Source organism: Solanum tuberosum, unplaced genomic scaffold (genome assembly GCF_000226075.1).
Source record: "Solanum tuberosum cultivar DM 1-3 516 R44 unplaced genomic scaffold, SolTub_3.0 scf00367, whole genome shotgun sequence".
In the NCBI taxonomy this organism is placed as follows: domain Eukaryota; kingdom Viridiplantae; phylum Streptophyta; class Magnoliopsida; order Solanales; family Solanaceae; genus Solanum; species Solanum tuberosum.
Genome location: NW_006239293.1, coordinates 333,403 through 353,384, shown reverse-complemented (window position 1 = coordinate 353,384; position 19,982 = coordinate 333,403). Strand labels below are relative to the sequence as shown.

Here is a 19,982-nt window from a genome sequence, read left to right as displayed (position 1 = left end):
CCCCGCCCCAATCCCCCACCAAAACACACATAGAAACGTCTTTTCTTTTAATAATAGACATAATGATCAAAAACACTTCTGAAATATATATATAGTTTTTTATTCAAAGTATTAGTGGTTGCATTTTCTATTTGAATTAGCACTGACTATTTATCAAAACATGTCTTATCTAGTATCTGATGGAGTATGGTGTACACCCTCTTTATGGATTATTTTTTAAATTTTTAAAAAAAAATATATAATGGTAAAAAACACACTTGAAATATAACTTTTTTGTGAGTTTCCTATCTGAACTATCACCAATTATTTATTAAAATAAGTCTCAAAATTAATGAGTCAATAATTGTCACATGGACAAAATTTTATGGGGAAATTAAGTTGTTATGCGCGTTTGACGCTTGTATTCAAACACTTGATCTAGTCAGTTTTGAGCTGTGTTTTGAAAATAGTTGATGATAGTTTAATTAGAAAACACAAATGCCTACCTAAAAAATCAAATATTAAACTCACAAAAAATAATAATTTCAAATGTATTTTTTTACCATTATCTCTTAATAAACAGAAGAAAATGTAGAATTATGTCTAAGTATTAATTTCATCATTGAAAACTATAGGTCTAATTCAATCATTTTAATCAAAATTTATGATTCAAAAAAAAGAATTTCCATTTTGCCAAATAAAAGTTGCAAATTGCAATATTGAAGCACATGACAACATACCTCTTGTGACCTATGGGGAACAACAATCCAAGATCAAGGATGTGAAATATTCTTGTCATGAATTAAGAAGGGGGAGGAGTTATTCCACTTCCATTTTTATATTTCCTTTTTCGAACTACTTTGCTATGTTTTTCAAGTTGAGGGTCAGAAACAATCTCTCTATTTCTACGATGTAGAAGCAAAATATATATACACTCTATCTTTTTCAAACCTCACTTATGAAATTACACTTGAATATGTTATTGTTGTTGAATAAAGAATGGAAAGTACATAGTAATTCCACCTTTTAGCACTCACTACCATGTTTGGCAATTCAAATCACCAACAAAGTTGTAATATGCAACCAAATGTTACGAAAATATTTATGTTCCAATGATCAAAAACTAGGTCCAATAGCACTTTTAAGTTGCCAACCAAAGAATCAGCAAAGTGGTGAATGTAAAAAAGAATTGAAGTGAGCTATCACTCAGCTCTTACAATTTGAAGTTTCAATGTCAAAATTTTCAGAAAAAAAAAAACTTGAACTTCAGCTATAAATGGACCTAATTTTACATACTACCATTCTTTTAACTACATAAGTCTCCACCAAAAAATTACCAAAACTTATTTCAAGAAAAAAGAATAGTGAAATCTAATCTCAACGTCCACGTCAAGATCATATGAGGAGAGCTCGTAACAGGTATCGTTAACTACTGTAAATCAGATGCTGCCAGCAACTCTACCATAAGCCAATGGCCTTCCACCAAATTCCACCAACACCAAGCCAGATAATAAGGTTGACAACAGAACATACAAACCCGTATCCCCACCATTTCGCAAGGGGGACATAGTTTGCACCATAGAATACAGGGGCTGATCCAATTCCATAGTGAGTAATGCCACCCATAAGGTTCGAGAGGAATGAGAGCACCAATGCTCCCAAGTATGGTGGAGTACCTAGTGCACTGGCCACAGATAAGAATGCTGTGAACATTGCTCCGATATGAGCAGCTCCACTTGCAAAGAAATAGTGGGAGTAGAAGTATAGAAGTACAAGAATTCCGAATGATAACTGCCATGAAAGACTTAATCCACCAACAACCTGAAAAATAGAGCGAGTAAGTCAACCACGAGCAATAAATTAATGGAGCAACTCCCATAAATTTTGTCACATGGTCACAGACTCACACAGCTAAATGCTTATAGAGTTATAGAGATACTATACCAATGTCTGATGGTGGTACATATTGTTAATAAATAATATGTAATCATCAAGTAGATAAGAATGAATCAGAAGACTAGTTATAACACGGATCATCCTTCTAAGAGCATTATAAATAAGCATCAGAACATGATAATTTAGTCGCTTATGTAAACAATTCCAAATACAAGACTCTGTCATCTTAACTACTGTAAATGATGCTTATAAGGTTTCAATAGATATCATTGAGAAGTTCCTGTTGATAATGTTTGGTCTTCGATTCACACCTTCAAAGACATACCTAAGTAATAACTTGCAGGCATTTAGGCTCAAAATCTTATATTCGATTCTAGACTTGCAAATGACCTAAGAAAGGATCAGCAAGCGCAGGAAGCAGTTTGATATCCATAAGTGTCAACTTCCTTTCAAGCACAAATTAATTGAATACTATTCAGGTATGAACTGTAGCAATAAAGCAAACCCCAAATATCATTCAGCGAAAATAAGAAATGAAAACGAACCTTGACAACGGTCTCACTAAACCAAGAGATGAGACCATATTTGTTCAGATAGCCAGCCATTGCAATCAGTGCAGCAAACCAAGTAAGGGTGTCCCAAGCAACAGCCTCACCCAAGCATTCCTTCCATGTGACTACCCCAGTCACAAGGAGTACAGATAGACCAAGAATTGCTGCAGTAACAGCATCAACCTTTAATGCACCGCCAAAAACCCAAAGTCCGACCTGGAAGAAAGCATTCAGAGTGAAACATCAATAGATGGTATCATATAAATTCAAGCTACATTTATCAATTCTGAACAAAAGGCATAGGAAAAATCAAATGCAGAATGCATTTTAATATGCTCCAACAAATACCAGGCTAGAGTTCGAGCTATTTTATTTGCAATATAAATTATGTCTAGACAAGTTAGCAACCACCTCTCAACTCTTAGTTCCTGAGTCTTATGTGCTTTCATTATTTGAAGCACTTTTTACCTCAATTCAAAATAGACTTTGACAAAAAGGAAAAAAAGAACAATAGTGATAATAATACAAGTGAAAGTCTATGACAGGGCCGAGGGTACCCAGAGTTTAACCTTCAGGTCTAAAGGAAGCCTGTGATTATTTTTTTTATGACAAGGAAAACCCGCAGCCGCTACCCTTTGGGTGCGCACAGGGTAAAAACCCCGCTCCTACGCAATAGCTTGCAAACCACATAGGAGAGGTAACCCGCACTAGGCAAGCCCGATGCGACGAGCTTGACACCCCTTGCTTTCGCAAGCAAGGGGTTTCGAACTTGAGACCTCCAACATGGAAGTCCCAAGCCCAAACCACTGGGCCACCCCGAAGGGTAAAGGAAGCCTGTGATTATTTCTCAAACAATCATGAGATGTACTTGAGAATAAAAAAATAGAACAATTAAAGATAAAAGAACTCATATAAAAGGAACAATATGAAAGTTTCACCAGATAATAGGCAAATAAGTTGCCTCTGCTCAATATGATGAATGAACAAAAAGTGCAGTATGAAAAGTATCACCAGTTGTTAACCAAATGAGTGTCTCAACTAAATATGATCAAAACTAATTAAGAGATTGTTTTCTAAGCTGGAAGGAGATGCTACTGGAAAGTCACAAGGAGGCTAAGGAAGAAAATGCATATATATATATATATATATATTCACCCGAAACTTAGTGGCACATCATTCTGTGTCTCTCTGTTTATAAGTCTCTGATGAATGAACTGACATCTAGTGAACAAGAGAGAAGTGGTTGGCCATCAACGATTTCAGAAAGGGACAAACTAATAATGTAGCATCCAGAAAGGGACAAGCTAATAATGCATATTAACAAGGCCAGCGTTGATGCAGCTTCACTGGCTCCATACTACATTTGCGCGTCTTCGCAAAGTATAATAGGATCATTAGCTAGTCCAACAGAGCAACAACACTATAATTAAGAAAGGTAAACTTATACTCATTAACAAACTCACTCTACAGACCTGTACACGTCTGCATCATAGCAATAATCCTCTTCTACCAAGCATTAATGTGTACTAATCCCATATATATAAAATCTTAATTCACATCCTAATCTTAGGCTGTCAACATAGTGCGTCCCTTCCCCGTCCCCGGACTGTGTATGAATGCAGGATGCTTTGTGCAACGACCTGCCCTTTTTACATCCTAATCTTATCTACTTATGGATATTCCTTAGTTCAGATATTTTCAAAAATTTACATGAATAAATACATTTCTACTATCAATCAACAAGTTTAAGCAAATGTGACAAGTAAGCAAAATTAATCATTTTTTCATACCGTAAGAAGCAGAGTTCCAGCCATAATAATCTCATTCTTAGACATTGGCCCCATCTGCTCCAACCTTTCCTTAGCCAACCTAGGAGCATCAGGGCTACTCTTCACTGTAGGTGGATAAATGATGTACAACAACAATGGAACTACAATCAAAGATACCAAACCAGGAACTATAGCTGCCTTAGCCCAATCCATCCACCCAATTGTCTGATTAATAGTACTTAGAGTCAAATTTGCACTCAAAGGATTAGCGGCCATAGCTGTCAAGAACATAGAGGATGAAATAACAGATGTCTGAAAACAAGTAAGCATCAACCAAGATCCCAACTTATGTTCAGTTCCATCACCTGCATTACTTCCACAAGCCACACAAAGTGACTTAACCAATGGCAGAAAAATCCCACCCGCCCTTGCAGAAACAGAAGGAATAGCAGGAGCCAAAAGGGCTTCACTGAAAACCAAACTATAACCCAACCCCAATGAAGAACTACCAAACAATTTCACAAACTGATAAGCAATCCTATTACCTAATCCAGTTTTAATAAACCCTCTTGCAAAGAAAAAAGCAAGAGCAATTAACCATGGAATTGGATCACCAAAAGCTGAAAATGCAGCAGCAAAAGTAAGAGTTTTAGTCAACACACAAGCACCAAGACCCATAAGAGCTACAGCTCCAAGAGGTAATGGTTGAGTAATAATCCCAACAATTGTAGCAAGAAAGATAGCCAATAACTGCCATGCATTTTTTGTAACACCAGCAGGTGCAGGGATAAACCAGAGAATAACCCCAGTTGCTATTGAAGCAATCAAAGGCTTCATTGCTGCACCTTGCCATGGAGGCTGCTGCTGTGGAACTATTGCAGGAGAAGAAGCTGAAGCTGAAGCCGAAGTCTTTACAATAACCCTTCTTGATTTCTCATGATTCAATCTTTTTCCTCCAAGATTCAAACTTTTTCCAAGATTTGTGGTTTTTAGTGATGTTTGAGTGAAATGAAGAGATTGGGTGATGGAAATACGTGGTTTTTGAGATGGGGTTGGCCGGAGACGAAGGTTGACGGCTGAGGTTAGGGCCAAAGACGCCATCTTTTTGATCTGTGAAACACACAGAAGAGAAACAAATCTGACAGAAATAGGAGAGTTGAAGTAAATCTGTGTGGTGAATCTCAACCGTTGATTTAGAAATTGGACGGCTACGATGGGATTTGGAATATACGGCAAAAGAGAGGGCCAGCTTGATCTGGTCTGTTGTGTCGCATAGTGAACTCCGTCTCTGCTTCTTTGCATACTCCGTCACTGTTCTTCATGCTAAAATACGCAGTTTCGACAATGAGCTAACGTGCACGTTTCCACGTGGCGACATATGAACGGTCAAGTGCTGTAAAGATGGATCTACGTGGCATATTTTCATTTGATGGAAAGGTAAAGTCAAGGGGTTTTGAGAGTATGTATGATGGAAATGACTAAAGAGTACTCAACATTGTAGTCTAGTCGGATTTGAATTTCTTTAGATATGAAATCGTTTTTATTGGAAATATCTTAACTTTAATTTCGGGACTCTTAATTCAGATTTCAAAATGGAGGGGGATTATAAAGTAATGTTTTATTATTATTAATAAAGTGAAAATTTAGATAATTAATAAATTGATATATTAAGATTTTTCATCTATTATTAACTTAGATAACAATTACTTGAATAAATTTAAATGGAAGTGTACAATTCAAATTTTAGAACAATAAAAAATAGTGAATTGTTCTTATTTGTCAAGTTATAGATAAATTAGTTATTGTTTTAATTTATTTGATCTATTTTTTTAAAGGGAAAATTGTATGAAATAACAAACTATTAATTCAAATTAAATGTTATAGCCATAGTTTATTTTAATTGTAATTCGCAGCAAACATCCCCCTTTTTTGCCATCTAATTCAATATACAATTAGCCATTTTAGATATACAATTAGTCATTTTATACATTTTGGTATAAAATAAATAAAATGCGTTTGTGTTTGTATAAAACGAGAGAAAAGTGTATATACAAATATAAATACATATATTTTCGTCCTATACACTTATAATTATACAAATACTGATCTTATTATACAAATTACAATGTATAAATGAATTTTTACAAAACTGAACAATTTGTATAAAACTGGATGTTTGTAGCGAATTATACAAATCAAAAGCTCTATAGCAAACATAAAATTTGCTATGGAGCGCAATTATGCAAACTATATCTATAACATACAAATATGATTTTTATGTTTACTATATGTAAAAGTTGCTCTTTTGAATATTTCATAAATAGCAAAGATAATAAACATAGGAAGTCTCCATAGCTATAGTTTTCCTAATTACACCCATAACTATAGTTTCATTTACTATGGAGACTTTCCTTTGTATATTTCATTTTTTTGTATAAAAAAATTATACAAAATTTGTTTTTAAAATAAAAGATTTAATGAGCGGTAATTTCGATTGCGAAAAAGGAATATAATCCCATAATTCACGCAAATTATATTTGAACAAAATTTGTTGCTTAGAATGACTTCTTCAGCAAGAAGAACACCATACTAACCGAGTTCAAGAAATCTAACATAAGAGTATTGTGTTTATTTTTTTGGTTTTAAATTTAAAACTTATGTTATATTTTCAATTTTAATTTATTTTAGTAGTATTGATTTGAGACTTCACAATGCAATTCATTTAGTTTTTTAGTTAAATTTGATAAATTATCTTTTTATTAAATATTTTATAATTTATGACATTTTATTTACAATAACAATCCTTTTTTATCAAACATGCCTTTCATGATGACTTTCCATACCAACTTAAGTATATTTCAATAGGAAAATGCTTTTAAAAAAAAATAAAAAAATTTAAGCCTAGTGGAGGGAGGTGGAAGATAGTATACTACTCTCTCTATCCAACCACACTTGTTTATAATTGATTTTGCATATTTAAAAAAAAATTATAAATAAAAAAGTAATGTTACTATATCATTCTTTAAATATAATAAATATAATGTCTTGAAATATATAATAGAAAAATAACTATAATTAATAATAAGAATACATTAAAAATTAAATATAAAATTATTTACTAATTTTATAAAATAGACAAATATTATTTAATATATCTCAAAAATTAGTATAGACGACAATTATTGTTAAACGGAGAGGAGTAATAAGTAGACCCCTAGTGAATAAGGACATAACTTACAAAAAAAAATTGTGAGGTTCAGGTGAATTTGGCTCAATAAATTCTCTGACCTTTGGATCAGAAAAAGAGACACTTACTTTCTTCTTTTTATTCATTCACTCACAACCTCACACTCCTTTTCCTATTTGTCTTTTTCCCAACATGCCCATCACTTCCCATTTATGTGGTTGTCAATATATTTGCCCTTTTGCAAAACCTTGATTAATTTATATTGAATAATTTTAAGTTGATGTGCACATTAGTCAATATGCTTTGAGGTTTTATGAATTAGCAATAAGTTAATATATAGTAATAATAATAATAATAATAATATATTTAATCTAATCTTATAGAGTATAGAGTGAGTTTGAAAAATGTTATTTATGTGAGGTGGAGAAATTGTTTTCGATAGATTCATGACTTAAAATAAAAATAATTTGGAAAAAGACGTAATGTATATAATTAAATAAGATAGGATATTTTAAACATTTTCTTTCCTTTTCTTTTTTTCCAATTTGTTTGACTTATTGATTTGATACAAAGTTTGAATTTTGTGATCTTAAATTTTTTTTTAAATTAAATACATCGAAATATTCTTTAAATTTGTGATTTTAAACATGTCATCAAAATTGGTATTGTTGAATGAATAGAATGGGCTGGGTCGGTTGTGGGCTGAGATTTGGAGAAAAGAATTGGGCCTGCTGGGTTAGTTTTTCGTGAGAAAGGCCCAAAACAAAGGTCTTAAGGATGAGGTAATAAAGTGGCTAATATTGCAATTGAACAATAGTCAAACGAGTTTCAATTGTAGCCAATTGGAATTAAGAAAATAGCCAATTGAAAATATTACGAATTTTATAAAAACTAAGTAATTCTTTTAAATTGTTTGAAATTGAAGAAGCTCGATGATTAATTCCTATTGTGGAGGGTCAAAATTGAGTGTCAACAATCACGCACTGCAGGGCCCATTTGGGAGTGACGCTCCCAATATGATTTTCTCCATACCCAGGACTCAAACCCGAGACCTCTGGTTAAGGGTGAAACACTCTCATCAATGCACCACAACCCATGTTGGTGCACAATATATACTTTACTACAAAGGAAACTTATACAATAGTTGATAGGCTTGTGTGTAATCCAAAAAATATGATGATTTGTCTATTATAATAGCATTGATGAATGAAGTACTTTATTCATTTCGATTTATATTAAACATTGGTATTGTTTTTGTAAATCTTCATATGGAAAAAAAGTCAAACACTTATAATTCCTTTTTATGATATTATTTAATAATTGTGATAGAAGTATACAGCGTCGCTTTGGCCGAGTGGTTAAGGCGCTTGCCTGCTAAGTAAGTGGGGTTTCCCCGCGTGAGTTCGAATCTCACAGGCGACGTTGCAATTTTTTTGGTCTACCTTCCTGTCATTTGTACTGGATTAATTAATCAAATAAAACCGTATATTTGCTTGCATCAATCAAAAACACTAAGAATGGTTTAACATTGATTTGCTAACTTAATCACTCTTTAAATATGACTTTAAAAGACGGGTTTAATTTGTAGATGACAAGAACGATACCAAAGAGCACAAGTGATTTATAGACAACTCTCAATTTACGAACTCAGGAAGGTCAATATCACCACAAAATCTAAGCAAATGGACCATGACTTGGCTAACACCACAAGAATATATATCAGGTCGGTAAGAGTTCAACAACAATTTTGGAAGAGACAGAGCAACATACAATAAAATCTCTATAACTTAATATAGGCGGGACCATGAAATTTTATTATTTTATAGAGATATTATTTAATCGATAAATAATATTAATCGATTAATATTTATTAATTTAAAGAATGGTTTGAGATTTAATGATATCAAAATTATTGTATCTTACTAATTTATGTATCATATTTATTGATTTCACATAAAAAAACATTATACATAAAGTACAACGAATACATCAAAATCATTATATTTTACTAATTTATGTATCATATTTTTTGAATTGTCACTATTATGCAAACAAAAGAGTATGGATGATAAGTGTGCTTTTTGATGAATATATTCATTGGTTTGACCACAAAATGCATGGTAGAGTTTTGTTTAATCGTAGATAATTGTCCAGCCCATAATAGAAATATTGAAGGACTACAAAATGTTGAATTGTTTTTCTTGCCGCCCAACATGACATCCAAAATTCAACCTTGTGATGCTGGGATAATAAGAGTTGTCAAGGTATATTATCATAACAAATTTTATCGTAGGATATTAGAAGGCTATGAAGTGGGACAAACTGATCCAGCAAAGATTAATGTTTTGGATGCTATCAATTTTGCAATCCCTGCTTGGACAACAAATGTTCAGCAAGAGACAATAGCAAATTGTTTTCGACACTGTAAAATTCGTTTGGGGGATGCAATCTTAGAGAATTTGAATGAAGCCACTTGTGAAAACATCATTCATGAACTTGAGGTCATGATTGATGATCTCGGTTACCACAATAAAATGGATGTCAATAACTTGTTGGATTATCCGGGTGAAAGTGATACATGTTCAGAAGTCCAGAGCTTGAAAGAAATTGTGGATACTATCAGAAAAAACAATGTTGATGATAAAGTCGAAGATGATAGTATACCTTTGGAAGCAGTTACGCGTAAGGAAACACTCATAACATCTAGAACTTTTCACAATTTTATGGTGCAGTTTGAAAAGACAACACCGGAGCTCTTGGATGCAATAAGAAAAGTTAGAGATGAGCTTCAACTGGATTTAAATTTTAAGAAAAAACAAAACATAATAGAGTCATATTTCACTAAATTGTCTTAGAAATATTTGTACTTTTAAAGAATTATTGATTTATGATATTAATGGGACCATATATTTATATAGGGGTCTTCTGGAAATTTATTATCTTATCGAAATTGGTGATTTTTTCCATTGGCCCAAATCAAAACTGGAGAAAAATATTATTTTAGAGAGATTATTAATTTATCGAATATTAATTTATAGAGGTTTTACTGTAGTATATAGTTCCCATCTGATGAAATGGAAAGTAAAGGTCCAACATTCTAACCTAAAAGCACAAGAAATAGCTACTACATGTGCTCAAAAAGTCACAAACAAAATTGAGGACAATAACTAAGAAACCCAAGAATTATAAACCACATGATCGTACCATAATATCTACCACCAATGGAAACAATTCAATCATAAAACACCAAATAAAAAATTGTTGAGATCAAATAAAAAAGTTCATACCTATCATCGTCAACCTTTTGCACCTATCTTCTCCTCTTCACATGTCTGAACCATCTTAATGTCACTTCTCCTATCTTGTCCATCATTGAGGTCACTCCAATCTTGCTCCGTATATTCTAGTTTTTAATCTTGTCTCTTAGTGTGCTCACACATCTACCTAAGCATTCTCATTTTTGTTGTAGTTTCTGGACGTATAAGTTCTTGATTGATCAAACTCTATCCCGTATAATGTAGTTAGTTTAACAATCATTATACACAACCTACCTATACTTATGGTGGTATATTTTTATCACATACGACACCGGGTGCGGGTCTTCATTTCATTTATATCGCTTTAATACGTTGTGTGACATCGTCCTCGATTTCCCATTTTCTTGAATTATTGATCCAAGATACTTGAAGCCTTCCTCTTCTAAGAATGAGTTGTGTGTCAATTCTCACTCCCACATTCTCCTTAGGTGATGTGTCACTAAACTTGCACTCTATCAAGGAGTCTTCATATATATACTTTGTTTTTTGTCCTACTAAAACTCTAGGGCATGTCTACAAACTTCTAGATATGACTAATTTTATTGTGTGTCTCGTTAATTAGTACTATGTCATTAAAAAATAACATACATCATAGTACATCCCCTTAAATATGTCGTGCCAATTCATACATTACCAAGGTAAATAAAATTATGATAAGAGTCGATTTCTGCAACCCGTCACGACTGTGAAGTATTCTGAATTTCCTTCGACTATTCTCACTCAGATTTTAACTCCATTATACATGTTCTTAATCATTCTAATATATATACCACATATATAACTCTAGAAGGAGGTTTTATTCGAACTAAAAGAATTCTCAAACTACCAAAAAAAACTAATTAAAAAGTCAAAGGGTTTTTATTCTAATTGTTTTGCCTCATTTCATAATCCATTTTCTTTGTCGTGTACTAATACCAAATACTTTGTGGCCTTTTTTTTTTTATTGCATAGCGCAATTCTACAAAAGCAAGAACATTATCCTCCAACCTTTGCTCTTCTTTATTTGATACTTCATTTTCTTCAAGTTTTCCTTGTGCTTCTAAATATTTCCAAGTCGAGGAAACATAAATATAAAAAGCCTAGGCTAAATAAACAAAATAATGAAAACTCTAAATACAAATCTAAATAATTAATTATCAACTTCAAATTTCTATTTGAACAACTTCTTACTATTATTGATATGTTTGAATTATCTCTAAACAAAAGTAGTTTCATCAATTTCGACATTGCTTATTCATAGGGTATTATAAGTTCAAGACAAGTCGCTATGTTTAAATTGATAGATATATGCTTCCCTTAGGTAGCAACACTAATGCATCTCGATTCAAGTTTGAGTGGCAATATACGATCCGATAAAATGATCAATAAATCTTATAATGAGTTTAATTTTCATTTTTATAAAAAAAATTATAATGAAAGGACTCTTATAATTTTCTTTATGATATTAGAATTTCTTTTGGTATCAGTTTAATGTATATATTCAAGAGAAGCTTCTTTTTTTTAAAAAAAAACACTAATCTATTTATATTTGTGGTTTGTTTTCTAATGTTAAGTTTCCAGTATTTTTTTTGTATTATATTCCTTTTTGTTTTATGAACTACTAGTATACGTACCCGCACGTTGCCCAACTAATATTTATTATAATTATTATTTTAAATTATCTTAGATTGTCATATCTCGTTCCAACATGTTAAATTCTTTTAATTGCGATACAAGTACACAGCGTCGCTTTGGCCGAGTGGTTAAGGCGCTTGCCTGCTAAGTAAGTGGGGTTTCCCCGCGTGAGTTCGAATCTCACAGGCGACGATGCAATTTTTTTTTGTCTACCTTTGTTTAACTTTCTAGTTTTTAATCTTGTCTCTCCTAGTGTGCTCACACATCTATTTAAGCATTCTTATACGTATAAGTTGTTGATTGATCAAACTCTACCCTGGATAATGTAGTTAGTCTAACAATCAATATACACGACCTATATTTACTTCTGGCAGTATATTCTTATCACATAAAACATCGGGTGCGGGTCTTCATTTCATTTATCTCACTCTAATACGTTGTGTGACATCGTCCTCGATCTCCCATTTTCTTGAAGTATTGATCCAAGATACTTGAAGCTTCCTCTCATAAGAATGATAATTGTGTGTCAATTCTCACTCCCACATCCGCCTTAGATGATGTGTCACTAAACTTGCACTCTATTAAGGAGTCCTCATCTACTTTGTTTTTCTCCTTCTAAGACTCTTGAGCATGTCCCCAAACTTCTAGCTATCATAAGTTTTATTGCATGTTTCGTCAATTAATACTATGTTATTAAAAAAATAACATACATCATAGTACACCCCCTTGAATATGCCGTGCCAATTCATACATTACCAAGATAAACGTGATAATAGTCGATTCTTGCAACCCCATCTCGACTGCAAAGTATTTTAAGTTTCCTTCCACTATTCTCACTCAGGTTTTGACTCCATATATATGTTCTTAATCATTCTAATGTATACCACATATATAACTCTAAATTCTGAACATCTTTCATAAAACCCCCTTTAATTTTATTCAAACTAAAAAAATTCTCAAACTAAAAAGTCAAAGGGGTTTTATTCTAGTTGTTTAATCTCATTTTATAATCCTTTATCTTTGTCGTGCACTAATGACAAATACTTTGTCGCCTTTTTTTAATTGCATAGTGCAATTCTACAAAATCAAGAACATTATCCTCCAACCTTTGCTCTTCTTCTTTATTTGATACTTCATTTTCTTCGACTTCAAATTTCTATTTGAACAACTTTTTACTATTATTGATATGTTTGAATTATTTCTAAACAAAAATAGTTTCATCAATCTCGACATTGCTTATTCATTGGGTATTATAGAGCCGTCAATATGGGCTAGGCCCGTTGGGCCAGCCTGGCCTAACCCGTGATTTGATAGGGCTGGACTACGATTTTTGGAGCCCATTTAAGAAAAGGGCTTTTTAACCCGGCCTGAATAAGCCTGTCGATTTGTGGGGCTCGAGAAATATGGATAGGACCGGCCCATGAGCCAATAAAATTAATTAAAAATAAAAATAAAATAGAGTATTAAAAATAACAAGAGTCTAAACTCAAAATCCTTTTAAGTTTGAATATTACAATTTAAATACAAATTATGTTTATAAAATATGAAATAAAAATATAAAATACATAAAATAAAAATTCTCTAAAATTTCTAAGGATTCACTACATAGGCCATAGCTTACGGAATATTGTCATAGTTTTTGTGTTTTTCTATGATCACTGGAAAACAATTAGGTTAATATTTCTATTTAGCTATTTACGTTTTTGCTTGAAATCAAACTTAGTAAATATTATAAAGATAATTTTATGTGTGTATTTGATTAACAAGTAGTAACACTAATACTATGTAATATTGTCTTGTCGAAATTTATGATAATATTTTTAAATTATAATTTAATTTAGAAAAATTATAAAAAATATACTTTTAAGAAAAGAGGGCTGGCCTGGCAAAGCCCGTAGCTCATGTACTTGTGGGTTGGGCCGACCATTTTCTAGCCTACACAAAAAATGGGCTAGCCCGGCCTGACCCGTCAAATTTCAAAGCATGTATGGGTTAGCCCGGATGGAATGGCCAGCCCATATTGACCGCTCTAGGGTATTATAAGCCCAAGACAGGTCACTACGTTTAATTAAATTGATAGATATGCTTCCCTTAAGTAGCAACACTAACACATCTCGATTCAATTTAAGTGGCGATATACAATCTGATAAAAAAGATAAATAGATCTTATAATGAATTTATTTTTTATTTTAGAATTATATAATTAAGGACTCTTATAATTTTCTTTATGAGATTAGAATTTCTTTTGGTATCACTTTAATGTATATATTCTGGAGCTGCTATTCCCAAAAAAAAAAAACTAATTTATTTATATTTGTGGTTTGTTTTCTAATGTTAAGTTTTCAGTTTTTTTTTTATATATATTTTATATTATCGTCCTTTTTGTTTTATGAACTATTAGGAACTAGAGTATCATTTATATAACTCTAATTCAAGTATGTTCCTTCATAGTCATGTTGATTTATCTATACGTCTCACTTTTTCAATAAGAATTTTTTTTTCTTTTGTAATGTTGTGCAAAAGTTAGCACAAACTTGGGCTTGTCGGCAGGTTCAACAATATTGTGCATCTTGATTCTTAACAATAAATTAAAGGGGAAATTAAGCGGATAAGCAAACATATACTAGTTAATTAATTAACATAACTATAATTTTCATTAATTATCACTTGCAACTTAATTTAGCTATAATTGAGTGCGCCTGTTTCCTCTCTTATACATATACAAATTATACAAATACATACATATATACATATACAATTATATGACAAATATACAAATACAATTCCCTCTCTCCACTCTCTACCCTCTGTTGCTCACCTCTCTCCTCCCTCTCCCAATCACGCTTGCTTCACTCCTTCCTCTACCAATCTCGCTCGCCTCTTTCCTTCCTCTCCCAATCTCACTTGCCAGATATACAAATACATATGTATATCAGTTACATATATACAATTATCTGACAAATATACATATACAATTCACCTCTCTTCACTCTCTCGCTCGCCTCTCTCCTCATCTTGATTGCCTCTCTCCTCCCTCTAACATAACTACGAATCGTAATTAGCAAACTATAGCTATGGAACCTAATTAAGTTTATTTTGGTGGCCATTTGTGAAATTTCCTCTAAATTAAAATTAGAAAGTTTCCCACTTTTTCGGTGAGGATTTGTTTCTCATCATGCATTTTCCTAGTGAGTTGATTCAGTAAAAAATAAGTGAAAAAATCAATGTTCTCTAACACATAAACGTCCCACTGATTCACGGTGAAAGATAATCATTGTTCCTAATAATGTATAATATACACCAGTTGTGAATAACTAAGGCAAGATATTTATTAGGACCTTTTCAGATCTATTAAGAGACATTTTAAAAAAAAAGAAATCTTAATATGCTGAATCTGAATGATTAAGATTCAGACCTCCCTTAAGTGCAAACAAATGAGGCCTTAGATTCAATTCTCCAACTTTATTTTTTAATTAAATTTCTTCAATAGTTATTGTGCATTTTAATTCTTCATTACAATAAACTCAAAATAAAATAAAATCTTTTATGCAGTACCATTACTTGAGACTTAAACAAGAATCTGTTTGGACTATGACTAAACCTTCTTTCTTCAATGAAAGTGAAAGCTACATGACAAATGTCATGTGCTATCGCGCAAAATAAATAAATATTTACACTATCAAATCACCTAAAAATTTAATAATATTAATAATAAGTTACTAATTTAAAAATTAATCAGTGAAAATGAAAGCAAAAGCTTCTCAAGAGACGTACCATGCATGCATATGACTTCTCAATTTAATTCTTTGTTTGGTGGGTAAAACGAATCCTTCAAGATTTTTTTTTTTTTTCTGATCATTAAAGTGGTCCGTCAAATCCTCTAACTTGAAATAATCAAAATAAAGATATGATTCTCTCGTCTTTTATTTCGACTTCTTATTTGAAATACACGTACACTTTAGGTGATTAAGACTTATTAAGAAAACTATGCATATTTGTGGCCTCGAAATTTCATTACCAACTCAATTATTATAGTGAATAAAGTTTGTTGAGAAAAAGATTAAAGTTTATTAGTATCAAATATAGTAATTTTGTAACTTAGACTGATACAAATAAATAAATTACCCTTCGGGGTGGCCCAGTGGTTTGGGCTTGGGACTTCCATGTTGGAGGTCTCAAGTTCGAAACTCCTTGCTAGCCAAAGCAAGGGGTTTGCCTTCTGGGTTGAGCTCATCGCACCGAGCTTGCCTAGTGCGGGTTACCTCTCCTATGTGGTTTGCGAGCTATTGCATAGGAGCGGGGTTTTACCCTGTGCGCACCCAAAAGATAGCGATTGCGAGTTTCCCTTGTCATAAAAATAAATAAATTCAATATATATTTTTTCCCTTTTAATTTGGGGAGTGACAAAGAAATGGGGAGAAGATGGTGATTAATTGCTTTACAATTTTTATTATCAGAGACAATTCAAAATTTGAAATATATGAGTTCTATTATAATTCCATGACAATATTATATATTATATTATATGTGAAAAGCTTTCAAATTAAAAGTGTTAAAAATATTTAAAATCACGAAAACTCTCTTGAGGCATGTCAAATTATATACCATCCTTAAGAATATTTCATCCAAAATAGACGTATTCCTTAAAATTCAACAAACTATTCTAGTGTAAGAAGAATAATCTCAACTCTATTGTAAAAAAATATGACAAATTAATTAATTGTCATAGGTTACAAAGGTTATGACTAATTAATTGTCATAGGGTACAAAAGTTAAATGACTAGTTGAATTTTTTTTATATGTTTAATTGCAATTTATTTTGATTGGATCATATTGATTTTCAAGAAAATATGAGCTGGAATATAATTTTGGAAGTGTCTAGAGTTGATTTGAGACGATTTTTAGATTGAAGATTTCATCCATATATTCCCCATGTATACATCATCATGTATATTAGTGTATATTATCCTATATACGTTTGTCTCCTATATATATATATTCAAAAAAACTCTTATGTGATATGGGTACACCACTGAAAAGGTAGAAAAAAGAATGTATTAAGCGTGAATGTATTGATCTGTATTTTTTTAAATAATTAGCTCAACATTCAATTAAGAGCACTATTAAACCCTTTTGAAGTATGATTATCAACCTATAATACTAGTTCAATTCTAAAAAATATATACAATATACATAGTTTTGTAGAAGACCATAGAACCATAATTTGGGCTTAAATCCGTCCCAATATACAACGTAATATACACATGTTGGAGTGACACATTTTAGGTTTGAATTTTGACTCCAATCTAATAAAAATCTCTTCCAATATTGCTTAAATTTTTTTTAATATAGCTTCGTCTATGTTTTTCAAAATGATCATTATAGTTTTAGATTCAAATTTAGTTGTGATTTCAAAATTGAAGTTTTGGTGAGACCTTGCATTGATGAATTGAGAAATTTTGTTGTTGTATTAATTATGAAATTCGATTGTTTGAGAGACATTACTGAAAAATTATTAGCTTTTCACTAAAATTTTCACTTGAAACATGTTTAGTGGTTATTTCTATAAATATTTTGATTGTAATATTGGTGAAACAAAGAAAAAAAAATACTAATTTTATCATACAGTAAAATTAGAAAGTTTTCCACTATTTTAGCGAGAATTTGTTTATGATATTCATGTATTTTCCAAGTGAGTTGATTCGATGAAAAATGAGTGACAAATTAAATAATGTTCTTTAACTTAACATGCATATCCCACTGATTCACGATGAGAAAAATCTTCGTTACTAATAGTGTTTGATGTACACCAATTGTGAATAACTAAGGGAAGGTATTTATTGGGACTCTATACAAGAGGTGTATAATTACACCATGCTTGTAAACGTATAACTCAACAATTATCCAAGTTTTTTTTTAAAAAAATATATAAAAAAATAAATTTTCTTTCATATATAGTTATTGTGCATTTTAAATTCTTAACTGTAAAATAATGCAATGGCAAACTGTTAAACTAAAAATTGCACATATGAAAAAGGTGGATGAAATAGAGGATCGCTTCTTTAAGTCTTGTGTGCTAAAAAAAATATTACTAGAGCTTAAAGGTAAGTAAGTTCTAACAAAGTGGGATTACACCAACTTTGTTGTATCTATGGGCTGGAGTACCGCTGGTCAATCAGGAAAGTCCTTGTTCAGAAGATGCATGTCGCAGAAATGAAGATGATCAGATAGATGTATGGACATACTAGTAGAGATAGAATTAGAAATAAGGATATCCGAAATAATTTGGGGGTAACCTCTGTGGTAGACAAGATGAGGGAAGTGAGACTAAGATGATTTGGACATGTGAAGAGGAGATTTATGCATCAATAACGAGGTGTGAGAGATTGGATTAGTAGGTGTGAGGAGATGTAGAGGTAGGCTAATAATTGTATTGGGAAAATGTGATTCGACAAGACATGACACAACTTCAGCTTAATTATCGAGGACATAACCTTAGATAGGAGGGTATGAAGTGGGGAGGGTAGCGAATTAAGGTAGAAGATTAGATTAGTAGGTAGTTGAGCTTAGACTCGCTTTTCGACGAATTTAAGCTTGGTGGGAGCACAGGAGCACTGTCCATTGTAGTATTAGTCTTGTACATATATTTTCTTTTCAGTTATCACCTTATCTCGTTGTTCTTACTGTTTCTTTTCTCTGAATGCTCTATAATGCCTTCTTTATTAATTGACATGTTTTTTTCACTGTCGTATTTCTTTTGGATATATATTTTGATTTGCTGCACTTAAATCCAGAGTTTTTCGAAAACAACCTCTCTATCTCTCTCATTCCGTAGAGATATAAAATATGCATAGACTATTATTAGTTTATGTTGTTATTAGTTCTCTGCAATAGTTATTGTGCATCCTTAATTCTTAACAATTAGCTAAAAGTCAAATAAAATCTTTTATATATATGCAGTACCATTTGATGGGATAGTTATTGTGCATCTTTATAAATTCTTAAATTTAAAATAATGCAATGTCAAACTATTAAACTAAAAATTGCATATAGAAAAAAAGAACTATCATCTAATATAATTGAACAAACATATTTCTAGTGAAAATGACATTGTAACATATAAACAATTAAAAACAAGGTAATGTTGTAACTTAAATTGCCAAAATAAAAGAAAATGAACACATTACTTAAGACTTAAATAAAGAATCTGTTTGATTGGTAGGTAATAACTACATGAGAAACATGTACTATTGTGCATGCATTTTCATTAATTCTTTGATTGGTAGGTAATAAAATTAATTTGGAATTTTGATCATGTGAAATATTTATAAAAAATTTGAGTGAATTGAAAGTTGGGAAATTGTTAAAAATCAATGAAAGTGAAAGCTACATGAGAAACATGTCTATTGTGTATGCATTTTCAATTAATTATTTGATTGGTAGTAATAAAATTAATTTGGATTTCTAATCATGTGAAATATATATAACTTTGATGTAAAAATAATAATATATATCTACACTATCAAATTACCTAAAAATTTATAAATAATACGTGACCTTTTTTCGATAAAAATGAAAAGTTACTAACCTAAACAAGTTAAAATACACTTATATAATATAAAAATCAATCAGTGAAAATGAAACCAAAAGCTACTCAAGAGATGAGAGA

At 31.6% G+C, this 19,982-nt stretch overlaps 2 protein-coding genes and 2 non-coding genes across 4 annotated transcripts; 3 read left to right on the top strand and 1 right to left on the bottom strand.

Annotated features, from left to right (window-relative positions):
* Window positions 1-1,080: 1,080 nt before the first annotated feature.
* On the bottom strand, window positions 1,081-5,478 carry LOC102598440 (dicarboxylate transporter 1, chloroplastic). Its single transcript, XM_006361687.2, has 3 exons — window positions 4,217-5,478; window positions 2,421-2,642; window positions 1,081-1,800 (listed from the first exon to the last, which is right to left on the bottom strand). Exons 1-3 carry the CDS (start codon window positions 5,294-5,296, stop codon window positions 1,438-1,440), a joined length of 1,665 nt encoding a protein of 554 aa, XP_006361749.1. The 5' UTR covers window positions 5,297-5,478; the 3' UTR covers window positions 1,081-1,437.
* Window positions 5,479-8,722: 3,244 nt separating this feature from the next.
* TRNAS-GCU (transfer RNA serine (anticodon GCU)) lies at window positions 8,723-8,804 on the top strand. The gene has a single exon. It is a non-coding gene; the product is annotated as a tRNA-Ser (tRNA).
* Window positions 8,805-9,595: 791 nt separating this feature from the next.
* LOC102598114 (uncharacterized) lies at window positions 9,596-10,874 on the top strand. The gene is made up of 2 exons (XM_015315445.1): window positions 9,596-10,064; window positions 10,852-10,874. The coding sequence occupies exons 1-2, from the start codon at window positions 9,596-9,598 to the stop codon at window positions 10,872-10,874; spliced, it is 492 nt and encodes a 163-aa protein (XP_015170931.1).
* Window positions 10,875-12,423: 1,549 nt separating this feature from the next.
* Window positions 12,424-12,505, top strand: TRNAS-GCU (transfer RNA serine (anticodon GCU)). Its single transcript has one exon. It is a non-coding gene; the product is annotated as a tRNA-Ser (tRNA).
* The last annotated feature ends 7,477 nt before the right edge of the window (window positions 12,506-19,982 follow it).